The sequence below is a fragment of the Pistacia vera genome, unplaced genomic scaffold (assembly GCF_008641045.1).
Source record: "Pistacia vera cultivar Batoury unplaced genomic scaffold, PisVer_v2 Contig77, whole genome shotgun sequence".
NCBI lineage: Eukaryota > Viridiplantae > Streptophyta > Magnoliopsida > Sapindales > Anacardiaceae > Pistacia > Pistacia vera.
Window position 1 is genome coordinate 1 of NW_022196634.1, and position 16,877 is coordinate 16,877.

Here is a 16,877-nt window from a genome sequence, read left to right on the forward strand (position 1 = left end):
TAATAATAATAATAATTATAATAATAATAATAATAATAATTATTATTATTATTATTATTATTATTATTATTATTATTATTATTATAGTAAGGTTTAATTTTAACCATTTAATCCTATATTAATTTGAATAGTTGAAAATTAATCAATGAAACCATAAATTATACAAGAACAAATTATAATTGTGTAAGAATTTTATGAAACCATATACAAATGGATAATAAATAATAATAGATTAAATATAATAAATCATTATAAATATTTGTAACACATAATTAATATGTTATATATGTATAATGTATCATTTGATATACATAATATATATGTTATATATGCATAATATATCATTTGATATACATAATATATATATGTATAATGTATGATGTATATGTATTATTTTGTACATTATAAATTTAATTTCTTTTTTGATGATATATATTATAATTTAAAGAAAATGATAAGATAGGCTCAAAGATGCAAAACCCCCAAATAGGGATTTCGGAGATTCCCTGAATTCCCCCTATTTGGGGATCAGGCCTGTAGTCTCTCACTAGGCAAGTATTCACTAAGTATTCTATAGAGAGAATCTAGAGAATTGCTAGTTTAAAAAGGGTGTTCGTTTAAAATTTTTATCCTTAATCCAGTTATAAAATACTATTACACAATGACTATTTCTCACATATATAAAACTAATAAGAATCATTTTCTAATGAACCAAAGAGCGTGAAGATGTTCTCTAAATATTATTACTACCAAAAATACATACATAAATTCACATTAATTCCTTCACTGAGACAGTGTGTATAATCCTCTCGCCAGCTTGACATCTCCCGACTGCTACAATCTAATACCTACAAAAGTAAAGAAAGCAACGGGATGAGCTATAAATACTTAGTAAGTAAATCAAATCTAACTATGCTCTTACTCTGCTATCCCCGTTTTTGCTGTACTACTTCTAAATTTCTACTTGCTCTCTCTCTTTATTCTCAGGCGTACTACTTAGCAATCTTCTATTTTTCTTAAATCTTTTTAAATCTTTCTAGTGTTGTGCTATTCTTTATTATTTTATTTCTCTTCTCTACTAAATTATAACTTTTTGTTTCTTTCTCTACTCAACAAATCGCTAAGTTTCCGTGCTATTTGTTATGTTTCTAATTTCTGTTCTTTTCTAGTATATATCTAATTTATGTTCCTTTCTCGTATATCTCTAATTTCTTTTCTATTCTCTCTCGTAGGCTTCTATTTTATTTTCTTCTCTATTTTTATGGGCTTCTATTTTTTTTTTCTTGGCTGGTCAGACAGGCAATAATAAAATAAACTCTTTAATCTACACATAAATGCATAAGATGCAATGCACATAAAATGTTTGATGCATATGCAAATGATCATGTTTGTATTCTTTTTGAAAATTCTTTTCTAATTCTTTCTGTTTTCTATTTCTTATTCTATTTTTCTTTCTTTTTGAAATTCTTTTTGTTTTCTGTTCTGGTTTGTCGATCGGACTAGGCTAAGGTATGGATTTGGAACCCTGGCCATGTGAGCGTATTTTGAAATTCTTTCTGGGTACAGTCCTTATCCACATGCACTTTTATCAGACTGTACAAATTCTTTTTTTCTATTCTGATGCCACTCACTGATGGCGGCGTGCATGTGAGAAACTTTTGTATCTCTGTTGCCACTAACTAACGCAACAAATGCTCATAGGTTCCTTATTGCAATAGCCTTCTGAAAATATGCTCTGTAAATCTGCAAAATAACTAGCTAGACATTTTCCAATAATTTTAAAATTTCTTAAATATATGCTATGCTATGTCATGTATTTATATGCTGTCTATGCATGATCCCAAAATACGTATCTAAATCTAGCATGTATTCTATTAATTCTAAGGCTTTTATTTCTATATTTTTTTTGGAAAGCACAAAGTTCTATTCTAATAACTCGCTTAGCTTAAACATTTTCTATTTTATTCTTTATTTCTGAATTCTATGCATCGTGTATACGTACGCGATTCTATAATTTCTACATAATTCTGTAATTCTTCAATTCTATCATGCTATGTAAAATGTACATGTACACAATTACATTAATTATCTCTCACAAATTCTACTCTCTAATATTTTCTAATGTAACAAACATGTCTTGTACAACTTTCTAAATACAAATCTTAATGCCATAAATTTACATTCTCTGACATGACCATCAACTTCAATTGTTATACATGCCCTTCTTTCTTCTTTTCTTTTGGCTACATTCTATATATTAATCTATATTTCCATATTAATCATTGTAAATTCAATTTAACATATGGCACAACATATATAATTTGGCTAAATTATAATTTCCTTTTTTAGCATTCTTAACTAAACTTTTGGCCAATACAAAATATTCTCAAGATCTTTTAGCAAATTCTATGGCTTGTAATATATAATAAGACATGAAAACTATAATGATACCAATCAATTTCTAAAATGGTCATGTATTTAATACATAAACTAACCTTCTATTTCTTTGATGTTTCTTTGATATTTATACTTGGGAAAGCTTTTCTATTCTTTATAAAATAAAATCACTTATTACATATTATTTATAACTAATCTCAAAACAAGAAACAACAATATACTCATTTGGCCAAGCCATTCTTTGAATGATCTTTCTAATTTCAAGAATGACAAGTTTGACAATTTATGGTGGCCTATTATAAGATTATAATATAATCACCCATCTTTTACTATCATCAATACTACACTACTGCAACAATTTAATATGCAATTCTTGCCATCATTTTTCAAAGTCATAAGTTTTAAAACTCATAATTCAATGACTAAATAAAATATGTCATTCTAACTAATGCTAAAAGTTCAAATAACTTGAACACATGCATAAAGACCATTTATCTCATGAACTAGCATGCCCAAGTGATATTCTAAATTTTGCACAACAAATTGCACTCTTGAATACTAAAACTTACACTTGTGTAAGCCTAACATACCTTTCAACTCAAATTCTTTCCTTTCTCAAACAATTTCTTCAACAATATTTAACAAACTCATGCATGCATTTCTCTTTGAATTTTCATCAAACAATTCACATGCACATGCAAATACTTGGTTGGCACACACTTCCACATCTCTCCAAATCCACCAAAATTGGAGCAAAAAACTCACACAAACTTAACTTCAAAATGGCCGGATTCAACACTTCCAAATTACAACATCAACTCATCAAAATTTATCCAAAGTTCAACCAAAACATCACATCTAACTAGCTACTCATCTTGGCTGAATTTCTACACATTATTCTCCATCAAACAAGTATCTAAACAACCAATACTTCTTATCATACATCATGCACAAACACTCAAGAATTAATTACATATACTACTCAAATTAAAGCTTAGATTGGGTTTACTTACCTTGAATTTGTACAACACTAATGATTCAACATTCCTTTGCTAAAATTCTTTTCCTCTTGGACTTTTGAGGCTTTAGGATTAAATCTACAAAAATTTAAGCTAAACCCTATGATTTCTCTTAAATTTGATGGAAAAAGCTGAGAGAAAATGGATGAGAGGTGGCGTGCTCAAGGGTGAGAATGGCTACGGTTTTGTCAATTGAAGCCTTTAACTAATAACATATAATACATTCCCATTTGCCCTTGCATTTTATGATAATTCCAATTATGTCATACATGCATTTACCAATATACCCCACTTTCAATGGTGTTAACACATGTTCTTGGTCATTTTCACTCGCCACTCTTCATCTAGTTGTGAGTGAAAAAAATCATTTTACCCTTATTCTTTAATTTGTTTCTATTAGTTTTATGGAATTCATCTATAAAACTAGTTAAATATATTCACTAAGACATAAAAATAATCTCTATCATATTGAATGTGGGTATTACAAGGCCTAATTCGAGGATTCCCCCAATTCCCTGTCCATCCCTGATTTGACCAATCTTTATGGCCTATTGAGACATTTACCTCTTATCAGCACCACGGAGATCTACTTGATAGTGCCGACAATGGCAAACATCAAACAACAACCCCATCAACTAGTTATTATTTAAAATTATTTATAAAAACATAGAATTAATTAAATAGTCATTTTATAGAAAAAAAATAAAAATATGTTAATAGTTAGGGTATTTTTGTAATGAACATTCCATAAACAACTTTGATTTTTAAAGTCACCTTTACTATTATAAATTTTTATAATACAGATTGTTTTCATAATCAACTTTTAGTATAATCATTTTCACATGATTTTACTAGATGCTTTTTAGCTGGCAGCTTAAGGACTAAAAGATTATTTTTTAAATACAAAGTCTCAAATTAAACCAATTATAGATTTTTACTTGGAAAGATTTGAAACTCCGATTGGGTTTTAGACTTATTTGGTCATATGTACTTGTAATCTTTGATTGGATTTTGGACGTATTTAGCTACATGATTGTACTTATAATCTTTGATTTGATTGTGAACTTATTTGTTTATTATTATAGGTATTGATATAAAATTTCTATGAGACTGATGATGGCAGGACTAAAATGTCTTATTTAGTTATGTGATGGTTTTGAAATAGATTTTGATTGTTATTACTAACATATTTACATTTGTTTGTGTATGTGAATTATTTTCAATGAAGCAAATTGTAAATTAACCTTTAATTTAGTTACGTAGAACAAATTAAAAATATGAAAATTTGTTATTATACATTGTTATTTAACTTTGAAAAAAAAAAAAAATCTATTTCATCACTTCCTACAAAGATAATTTCTAATCTTACATGATGTCCTTATTTATTTATTTTTAATTACTATCATTTTTACCATGGAAACCACCCCAAAATATATTTGACTCAATTAATATTATTTCAAACTGAAAATAAATTTTGATTCTACTCATACTTAATTAGATATCTCTTTATCCTTGCTTGTTGTTAACGGTAATATTAATATAATTAAAATAATAAAAAATAAAATTCAATGGCCAATCACTTTTTGATGTCAAAACAATCAAGAGATGACTAAACGTATGAAATAAGGTATGATAAAAAATACCAAATTGTATCAAGAATAGGATAGTGGATTGGGTAAGAAACCACTCAAGATCTTAATATTTCATTCATATAATAAAAAAAAACTATTCCTTTAAGGGTACAAAGACCTTTATTTACTAGAAATAACTATAACTAGTTCGGAAAAAAATAACCTAATAATTAAAACAAATCTTATTCTAATATGGAAAACGTCTAAAGCAAAAAATCTAATTTAATTAGAACTATTAAATAAAATAGAAATTTAGGAATAAGAAAGTCTAAATAATAATTTTTTTTTTTTCTAAAGAATTTTAATAATATATTTTCTGGTCACTTTTATTGACTTGAAGCTAGCGCTGCCGTAATATATTCATTCTAAAGATTTTACATTTAAGTACAAATTTCATGTTAAGTAACATGGGAAGTCTATCTTAATTTGAATAGTAATTTTGACTTAATGGTAAACCTTTTAATTATTCCAACCGCAAATAAGGCATGGGCATTTGCAGTTACAAGATTTCATAAAATTCACAAGCCTTACCTTAAATTGCTGTATGTCGGTAATTTCTTTTTAAACGTATCTCTCTCTTTTTGGCATAAAACATACATCCTTTAAGTTAATTTTTCAAATAAGCGTGAAGAATATCAAGTACCCATATACCTTTAAGGACTCCTAAAACCAAGCTTGTACATATCTGTCTTTCTCTAATGAAAAAATCACTCCATCTGTTGTATTCTTCTCTTTTAAAATGCAACTAAGGCTTAATTTGATTTTTATTTCTCTTTCATTTCTTTTTGTGTGATAATCTCTTCATTGATCCTACTAAGAGTACATTTTCTGGGAGCCAGAGAGACTGGTAAGGGCAAATGGAGAAAAAGATCGTCGAAAAGGGCCAAAACTGACTTGTTTAGTATATCCTTTTTTCACTTTTTTTTTTGCTTGGTGTTGTTTTGCATCGATTATTTGGTTGTAATTGGTGCAAAAAATGGCTATACAAATTTAGTTAACAACTTTGCTAATGGCACGAGTACTCACATTAGCTACTGGCAGTGTCAATAATTTGTTAACAATGAAATGAATCAGCTCCAGAGAATAATGAAGGGAGAATGAAAAAAACATATATCATCACATGTAGCGGATTCATGCTTAGGTCAATACATTTATATACATGATCTTCCAAGCCGAGAAACAATGAAATCTCAAGATTGTCGATCACTAAAAAATGGTCCAATATGTGCCCGCTATGAAGAACTCAGGTCTTGGTCCCGAATGAAGAATCTTAAAGAATTTTTGCTAGCAATAGTTGGTTTTCGACGAATCAATTCTATTAGAAGTAATATTTCATAATAGGATGAAGAGTATAAGTGCTTAACGAGTAATTCATCGTTAGCATCCGCCATTTATGTACCTTTCTATGCTGGTCTTAACGTCGGTCGCCACCTTTGGGGTTTCAACACTTCTGTGAGAGATCTTCGGCTTTTGATATGGTGAAGTGGCTTAAAGCGAAACCTGAATGGAAGCGAATGTGGGGGTAGAGATCATTTCTTTGTTGCCGGTAGAATTGCTTGGGATTTTCGAAGACGAAGAGAGATCGATTCTGATTGGGGTAACAAGCTTATGTCTTTGCCTGAATCTATGAACATGACAATGTTGACAATTGAATCAAGTTCATGGAGCAATGAATTTGCTATCCCATACCCCAAATATTTCATCCTTCTAGTGAAAGTGAAGTGCTCCAATGGCAAAACAATAAAAGAAATCGTAGAGGGAACTATTTGTCTCTTTTGTTGGGCGTCACGGCCTACAATTAAAGATTCAATTAGAAGTGGGATCATTAGTCAATGTTAGCTCAAGGAGGGTTTGCAAGTTTCTTGATTGTTCTTCTGATAAAAAAGTAGGCGACAATCCAGTTGAAGTGATGAAGGTATTTCAAGACTCAGTATTTTGCTTACAGCCACCCGAGATTATACACGAGGCGATCATTGTTCGATTCAATTCTAGCGGGATGCATTCCAGTTTTTTCATCCAGCTTCTGCTTTTGATTAATATATGGTATTTTCCCAAGAACTACACAAAATATTCTGTGTTTATACCAATGAACATAAAAGATAGGAAAGTTGGTATTAACGATACTTTGGTTGGAATTACAGAAGAAGAAATTCAGCATGAGAAATGAGGTAATGAACTAATTCCAAAATTAGTGTATGGAGATCCGAGGGGGAATATGAAGGAGGAGGTTGAAGATGCATTTTCCATTGCAGTTAGAGGAATTCTTAAGAGGGTAGAGAAAGTTAGGAAAAAATTGAAAGATGGGAAAGTCCAAGCATTGGATTTGCAGAAGAGAACAGTTGGACATTTGAAGAGCATGATTTAGTTCGATTTAAGAATAAATAGGAAATTCATGAAGAAATATTATTTATAGTGCATTAATTTGCAATGCATTTGCAGTTGCTTATTTACCGTCCGAATCTTAAAAACATGTGTTACTGTAAGAGTATGTGAAATATATATTAACCCAATTTGTTAAGATCCTATAACTTAATTTTTTTATTCTTTGTGAACCATTCATCTTTTTGATTCAATGGTAATAAGTGAAAGGTCTAAATTAGTACATTTAATATTAATTCAACATCACTATCACCGTTAGATTGAAAAAGATGAACAGTTCACCAGATAAAAAATTAAATCACATACATATATATTGCTTTATAATCTTCTAGAATGTATATGTCCAGCATATATCTTTAATTGGCTCTTTTTTTAATATAAACTCAGCAATTAAAGGAGATTTCAAATCATTTCTCCAACATGTTCTCTCCTCTTTAATTCATTTAGAAATTAAAACCAAAGATAGTATAGCACTTCTAACTTTTAATTAGGCATGGCAATGTTCCCCGGGATTTCAGGGACCCGTCCCGCCCCACCCCCTATGGGGCGGGAAGCCCCGGTTTTTTTTGGGGATAGGGGTGGGGGGGGGGGTGTTTTAATCCCCGTCCTCGGGGATGGGGCGGGGGTGGGTGATGCCTTTCCCCCGGTCCGCCCCGTATTAATATATAAATTAAAAAAATGTTATATATATATATTATTTACTTTTCACTAATATCCCTATATTTCACCTAATACACAATTATCCTACCTATATAAACCCATATTTTCCTAATTTCCCTCACCCTAAAAATTGAACAAGAAAAAACCTGACCCATATTTATGTATAATTAATTATGTTTAAACGATATAAGTGTTTGTCATGTGGATGAGAATTAATTATTGTGTTGATAATATCAAATTAATTTATGTTTATATAAAAATTAACGGGACGGGGAAGGGGAATTCTGTCATCCCCGTAACGGGGATGGGGCAGCGGTGGGAAATGATTTTGAGGGTGGGAAGGGTACAGTGAATGAGATCCCCGCGCCCCGCCCATTGCCATGCTACTTTTAATTCTAAAATCTGGGATTGTATCCCTCGCTGAGGATAGGATTCATAAGATTTATTCTTATATCATAAAATGACATATTTTGGTTTGATTTATTTTATATAATTAATTGAGTTGGTTAGGTACGACAAATCTTTATAATTCTTGACGCGTCTTTCATTGACGATATCATCAATGACTGTAATGTGACCCCAAAGCATGTAAATCTTAAACTTATTGCATTTTAGGTGCCTTTGAAATAACTCCATTTTATAATCATCCTCATTAAATATATGCCAAATTTACAATCCCATTAAGCTCAAAAACTCATATTCTTACAAATGAACCCCCCAGATGTTGCCTCTTCCAAAGCTCCCACCAATTCAACCTCTATTGAATCCGTTGAATTATCCATCACAAAACTAATCAAAAATTGCCACAGAAAGCTTGAATGGCAAAACATCTTAAATCCTAACACAGCGCCATGGAGAAGTCGCCTAGTCGATTTTTTAGAATCAATCATTGTTCGCGTACTCACAATCATACTGCTTATTGTCGATCTCATTGTCAGTATTCTTCAACTTTCTTCTTCATTATTGTCGTGCACACCTAAAAAAAAGTACCATCTAGAACATGTTTGGTACCATTGGGTAGAGATTGGTATATTAATTCTACTTTCGGTTAAAATAGTTGGTTTAGCAATAGGACTAGGCAGCTCATTCTTTAGACGTCCGGGCTATGTGATTGATGGAGTTGTTGTAATTGGAGCAATAATTTTGGAAATATTTTTGAAGGAAAAAGGAGGTGGGTTGATTGTAGTGGTGAGTTTGTGGCGAGTTCTGAGATTGGTAGAGAGTGCATTTGAGTTGAGTGACGAGGCAATTGAGGCACAAATTGAAGGTATTTTGTGCCAATTTGAAGCTCTTAAAGATGAGAATATCAAACTTAAAGAGGCGATCGGTGAGAAAGATAAGATGATAGAAGAGCTCCGAGAAGAACTGGATCAGTTTAGATGTATTTGTCTGCGTTCGTTACAGTAAGCATATGTATATATATTAGGTAGTTTAATTATTCTATATTTAATTTTTTTTTTAAATAATTCTTATTAATTGGACTTAAAAGAAGAAAACTTGTTCGTGTTGCAGGCTGTTTTAACCATTATATTATTTCTTGAGTAATAGTAAATCCGTAAACTTCATTTATTTATTAATTATTCAAATCAACAAGGGCATGAATATTGAAATTCAATATATATATATTTATATATATTTCTGGATCCGGAAAAATTTGGGTTCTATGATAATTTTAATGCTGTAATTGCAAGAAAAAATAAACTAAGAAGGACTAAAAAGTAAATGAGCAGGATAAAGAGACTTAAGAGTAATAGATCTTATTAACTCTTTTCAAGTGTTGCGTCCAAATTTTGAAACGGGCTGAATTTATATCAATTCTTCACCGACCAACCTCCCATAAGGACCAATTACACAATAGCTAATCATAGTACATGTGTTTTCAAGTGACGTTGCAAGAGCCATGTGCCAAATTGGTGGAAGTGCACTTACAACACGCCCCATTGGACATCCACCATTTATAGGTAATTGCATTTACCTTACTCAAAAAAAAAAAAAAAAGCCATGGTCGGACAAAAACCCAAGTAAAGAAATACAATTTTATAATGAAGCTGTAAAGTGGTGTTAGACGTGCTTCATACTGTCTTATTTAAAAACCTTGCTAGAAAAACCCAATTAGACAAAATCTAGTCAAGGAAAAAAGAGTACAGTGCACATATGTCCAGCACAATAGTCTTTTTCATACTCACCCTAATCGACGCTCCTTCTAGTCAACGCTCCCCCTCATAGTGGCAAAATTGACTTAGTTACTTATTAAGCTGCTGCATACCAATGCCATACAATAACTTTTCAAATGTTGATGTTAGTAAGATCTTAGTGAATAAATTTTCAAGATTATCGCTAGAGCGTATTTGTTTGACATCAATCTTTCGACTTTGCTGGAGTTCGTAAGTGTAAAAGAACTTAGATGAAATATGTTTAGTTTTGTCTCCTTTGATACATCCTCCTCTAACTTGAGTAATACATGTTGCACTGTCTTCATTTATAATTGTAGGAGTATTTGAGGTACATGATAACTTGCATGTATTTTCGATATGATGGATGACAAATAGTAACCATACGCATTCTCGATTGGCTTCATGAAGCGCAAGAATCTCGAAACGATTAGAAGAAGTAGCAACCAATATTTGTTTTGTATAGCACCATGATTTTGAAGTGCTATTGTAAGCAAAAACATATCCTTCCCTACAAGCGGGCTTTGTGGGATCAGAAAGGTACTCAACATCTATATAGCCAACTAATTTAGAATCATTAACAAATTTTTTTGGATAAATAATCCCAAGCCTTTCATTTTATTAAGGTAGCAAATTATATGTTTGGTCCCATTCTACTATCAGCCAGTTGGTTTAGAGCTAAATATTGCCAACAAATTTACCGAAAATGTTATGTTCGGTCTTGTACATTGTGCTAAATATAGTAGTGCACTTAATACCTTCAAATATGGTTCTTCAAGACCAAGTATCTTTTTGCCATCTTCTTTAGGATTGTAAAATCCTAATATGGCAAATGCTCCTATAGGAAAGGGGGGGTTGGGGGAATAGGAGATTAAAAAAAAAAAATGCGGAATAACAAAACCTCCAACTACCTAAATGCAATGAACAATAAATGACTTCAATGATAAGTAATAAATGAACAACAAGTAAACAATAACTAATAAGTGAGTAGAGAGAAGAGAAATGCTCAGAGAGTTTATAGTTGTTCGGAGCTTTGATCACAAACCTCTTACATCCACTTCTTCAAGGCAACCTCCTTGGAGTTCCACTAGAATCGGATTTCACCAATACAATAGTTTTCACAGGATTTCGCCTCTAGATTTACAAGACTTCACCCAAATATATGCGATAAAAACTTTTGTGAATGCTTGCCTCTAAGCTAGGCTAATACACAATGGTTTCAAAGTTCCTCTTTAAAGATATTAGTTTAGTACAAATGAGAGATTGATTTTGATCAAGAGTGAGCTCTAGGGTTTGCAAGATTGAATGTTGGCTAATGCATTGTTCTCTCTCTCTCTCTCTCTCTCTCTCTCTCTCTCTCTCTCTCGTGCAATAAATCGCCCTTTTTAAAGTCTTCACTAACCCTTATTAAATTAGAGTCGTTGTATTTAATGCACTTCTATAAAGCTGTAGAACCCAAAGGAACAGGCGTTCCTGACACCAACGGTCACTCTTCTTTGAAATGTAGGGTTTGGAATGATCATTCTCTTACAAGGAATGGTCATTCTCCTATCGCAAATGGGCATTTCATCTTGGATCTCTTGATGTCCAGAAATTCTAGAACCTTAAATGACTTCTTTGAATAGTTTCATTCCTTCCTAGAATGGCTTGAAGAATTCTGGGAATGGGCGTTCGTCGAGGTCGTTCTTGTTTGACTTGAAGTTTCCACAACCTTGACTTGAGCTCGAAAATTCTAAGTCCAAAATCTTGACTCTAGCTTGGAACGGGCATTCTTCTTATGGAACGGGCGTTCTTCTTCAGATTGCAAAACGTGTCAAGGTTCTAGAGTTATGAATGAGGTGATTGAACAACATTGTTCATGTGGAACGGGCTGGATGAATGGTCGTTCTTCTCTGTCGTTCCTTCTTAGATCGCAAAGGAAGTCCAGCTCGTAGATGTGTGTTAGCCTTTTTGGATAAGATCTTGAGACGTTTGGAACGGCTTGTTGGAACGATCGTTCAATTTGGTCGTTCCTTTTTAGACTTAAGTTTCAGCTTGAATGAATGTTTGATTCATTTTGGACAAAACTATGAACGAGGATGAGGAACGATGTCATTCCAACACTACAAGAAATATATTATATTGTAACAAAATTAATTTTGTCAAATGTTATTTTGTCACGAGTAATATAGTTATTATGACAAAATAAAGAAACATCACATTAAGTATGACAAAGAGAATATACAGTGACTAAAAAAAATATTGTCATAATATTTTATCACAATAAAGAAACACATAATAAATGTAGTGAAGAAAAACTTTTTTATCATAATATTTCGTCACAAATTTTTTGTGCCTAGGTAAATTGTTTGTTGTGACAAACATATTTTGTCATAAAACATTTTAGTCACTATATTTAGTTATACATGCTATAACTATAAATTATTTTACCACAGAAAGAATTTATTTATTATTAAATTTTTTTTCATAATATATGCTGAAATAGAGGTATTAATGATAAAATGTTTGAGTCAAAATTTAAGCGTCGAGATATATTGTTTATCGTGACAAACATATTTGTCATCAAAAACTTTAGTCACTATATTTAATAATACATGCTATAATTACAAACTCATTTGTCACAAAAGAATATTTATCATTACAAAAAAAAAAAAAAAAATTGTCATTTATAAATGTTATAATGGAGGTATTGGTGACAAAATATTTGAGCTAGATTGAACATGATATTTTGTGACAAAAATTTGCTAAAAAAACATATAATATGGTCTCCTTTAATTTTTATTTTTAAAAACTCGAAAAAGCCAAAAAATTGTAAAAAATACAAAATCATTAATAATTTTAAAAAAGTAAATATTATGTACCATTTTTAGCTTTAATGATAAAAAAATACAAATCAAATTTAATATGAATACAAATATTTACATTTTCGGCTTTAATGTTATAGACTTAATATTTGGATCACATGTTAAATATTAATTTTTGTTTTACACGTTCACATCAAAGATGAAATTACAAAAATAAATCGATTCAGTCATGGTTACAAAAAGGGAAAAAGGGAAAAATTGAATTGGGCGAAAAAGGGAGAAAGGGAATTTCCTTATGAACTCTCCTTTGATTCTCCTAATTTTCTTTGGTGTTACAATGAAAAAGAGAAAATTTGGATTGAGCGAAGAAGGGAAAAATTGAATTGGGTGAAGTGAGCCGTCTTTGATCTCTTCTATTTTTTGTAAAATTGAATTGGAACTACCAAATCCTGAAAGAGGAAAAATAAAATGCAAGAAGGAGAAGAAGTAGGGAGAAAGGACAAACATACTCTAAAACACAATTGTTTCCCTCACACTTTAGTTGTGAGTTTGTATTTTTAGATAGATAATATATATAGAGAGAGTAAGGAAAAAAACAAATGAGTAGGTTTGCATAAGTGGTTAAAGGGAAGAGTTGAGAGAAGAGTGCATAGGTTCGAATCTTGCAGTATCCATTTTTTTAAAAACTGGTTTTTTCATTGGTCTTTTTTTTTTTTTTAATTTATTTCATTAATGTTTAGCAGCTCTACCAATGATCTTTGCACTAATGTTTTAAAAACCGACCCGAGGCAAAACCTGGCAAGCTGGCTGGGTCCCGGGTCGATCGATTGAACCGGATCAACCATGACGTCAGCATAGTGACATCAAGGAAAAAAAAAAGATTTCAAAATTTAAGTTCCCTGCGAGAAATTTATTAACAAAACATAAAGTAACATCAATATAATCCATGTTACAACTAATTAGGGTTCAAAATAACAAAATTCATAAAGAAATCACATAATAATTAATAGTTTAATACACATTTTAGCAAAACATGGTCTTCTTCACACAATGATCTTCATTCTTCAATCCATCCTCAATTCACCATATGTCAGGTCACATATCATTATATCATTATCAACATCATCTACAAAAAAATTCATCAAAAAATGAAAACCATAAGTTAAAACTTCTCATTTTAAAATTTAAACTAATTGAATTTAAACTAGCTACCAAATTCAAATTGCTTTTTAACACACCAGCCAAGCAAAACCGAAAACCCAGAAAACCTTAGCCCACACCACAAGGGACTGTAGCAACCAAAAACACACCGGCCAAGCAAATATCTGGCACGAAAGAGGGGACCGCAGCAGCCATAGATCCCATAAGCAGAAGAAGTTAAAACAAATTAGTTTGTTTGCTTATTATTTGCTTTTACCTTAAGGCCCATTCTAAAGCACATTCTAAAGCATTATGATACAGGCTTATAGCAGAACTTTTTATAAACCACGACATTTGTTGCCAAAAGAGACATCCAGATAAACACAACCATAATCAACAGTCAACGCCTCCATTCATTTACTTCGAACCAAAAACACAAACCCCAGTCAAGTTCTCAAAAGAAAGGAAGAGATCGACAAACCAGAGAAGATGAATTGGAGTTGACGACGAAGATGAGCTGCTACCGAGGATGAAAGCAAGCCTCCACCTCTGATGAAACAAGGTTGCCGAAGATGAGTTGCTGTCATTGAAGGAGGAAATCGATGAGAGATGAAATGCAGAAGTTAAAGAGAGATGTAAGCATTGAAAGGAAGAGACGACGGTACCTGGCGAAGATAAGCTTCAACTGATGACGAAGAGCAAGAGATCGACAATGAAGAGAGGAAATCAGGCAACTGGAGTCACGGTGGAAGATTTTCCAAGCAAAATGTCGAAGGGAAATAGTGTAAAATGGGTGAAAATCGCTGGAATTTGGGAGGAGAACGATGATGAAGAGACAAAATCGGGCAAATGGGAGTCACGATGGAAGATTTTCAGAGGAAAATGTTAAAGGGAAATGCTGAAAATTGGGTGAAAATGCTGCAATTTGGGTTTAGGGAATAAAAGTTTTTTTTTTTAAAGTTGACTTGGTCTATTGAAAAAAACGGTTGGACTAGCAAGTCGATACAGTGCCTCCGGTCCAACCACGAGCTGAATTGGATGAATTAAAATCCCTAGTTCTTTGCATCAACCAGCCTAGGTCACCGGCCGGGTCCCAGTTGAACTAGTTAGACCGGCTGGTCCGGGCCGGGTTTTAAAACATTACTTTGCACACAATTTACTCTTAATTTGGAAAAAGAAAAGAAAAAAAAAAAAGAACCCATTTTAGTATATTAGAATATATCCTAATCCAATAAAAATACAATGATAGTCCATGGGTTTAGGCTTTTTATATAGACCTATAAGTTATCATAATTCCTAATCCTAAAAGGATTCTAATGGCATAATATCTTAATTTTGTAATGAGTAATATTCCTAATCATATGTAGCAATGCTTAATCCTAATACTACTTCAACTTCTAATAATAACTCTAGACTAATAAAACTTGACTAAATTAATTAATATCAGAAAAAGACCCTATAACCAGTATTTTGATTAATAAATAACAAAATCTTTAGACCATAAAGGCGGTTGTCTCGTCCTCTTTGAAAAACTTCCATTCTTTTTTGTTGTCATGTACTAAAGTATATACAGTATATGATCATATGAAATTAGAAGATTGAGGTAAATTATACAATTCAAGCTACCCTTGAGGTGGGTGTTTGATATGTGGTTTAGTTAATACTCTATTTAATTTAATGTGTAATTTCTAATTTATTGTAGCAAGGACTCGATTGAGTGATTGATTTAAACTTCTAATTTTATAGGGTGAATGAGAATATATATGCATGTAAATGATGAATATGTATTAACTTGAAATTATAACAAAAAATCAATTACAATATTTACAGTTATGACAAATAATAATATATATTTTATATATTAACGATAGACATTTTTTATTTTTTTTTATAAGCATAAGTAATTGATTAATTAAACATATATAAAAACCTGAAAAAAGCTCAATTGAAAAGTTTAGTTCATTAAATCTATAAAAATTATGAAGGGTCGAATAATATAAATTGTGTTGGATATGATGAATAATAATATATATTTTATATACTAAAGATAAACATTTTTATTTTTGTTAAAAATTAGTCTATTAAAAAAAATTAACTTTTTTAAACAAAAGAAAAAAATATATAAAATATAAATTAATAAATCCAATTTTAATAATTAAGAAAAAAATTAAATTTCAAATAAATAGAAAAAATTGCCCAACCCCTTTTTATCTATTTTCCCCACCACACGACCCCAAAATCTCCACCCCCCAATTTTCTTTAATGTCTGCTGCTCACATTCCCTCATCCCCACTGACTTCCCTCCAACAGCCCCAATTTTAATAATTTGTTTAATGTTTTCATGGATTTTTTCATTTTCAAGGTGAATTTGATGGTTGTTTGGGGTGCACTGGTTGCTTGTGTTGGGTTAATATAACGCGTAGTTTGGAGGTTTTTGTTTGTTGCAGTTATGGTTTAAGGGTGCATTGGTTGTCGAAATCGCACCATGCTATTCCAGGCCTGGTGTGAACTGGACGATGGTGGAGGCTAAGGTGACGACGGTGGGTAGAGAGGCAGAAGATGAAGGGGCGGCAGCGTAACGGCTTGTTACAACTGTGAACAGAATAGTCATCTGGCTAGGGATTGTCACCAGGGAGGCAGCGGCGTCGAATTTCGTTTGAAGGTTTGATTTTTAAG

The 16,877-nt window shown here is 31.6% G+C and overlaps 1 protein-coding gene and 1 pseudogene across 1 annotated transcript; both read left to right on the forward strand.

Moving 5' to 3' along the window:
• Positions 1-6,388: 6,388 nt before the first annotated feature.
• LOC116116313 lies at positions 6,389-7,214 on the forward strand (annotated as a pseudogene).
• A 1,580-nt stretch (positions 7,215-8,794) lies between these two features.
• LOC116116314 lies at positions 8,795-9,493 on the forward strand. Its single transcript, XM_031402409.1, has one exon. It carries the CDS (start codon positions 8,795-8,797, stop codon positions 9,491-9,493), a length of 699 nt encoding a protein of 232 aa, XP_031258269.1.
• Positions 9,494-16,877: the final 7,384 nt, after the last annotated feature.

Bases quoted from the DNA above. Each gene is read 5' to 3' on its own strand.
- LOC116116314 (XM_031402409.1), top strand. From the start codon at position 8,795: ATGAACCCCCCAGATGTTGCCTCTTCCAAAGCTCCCACCAATTCAACC.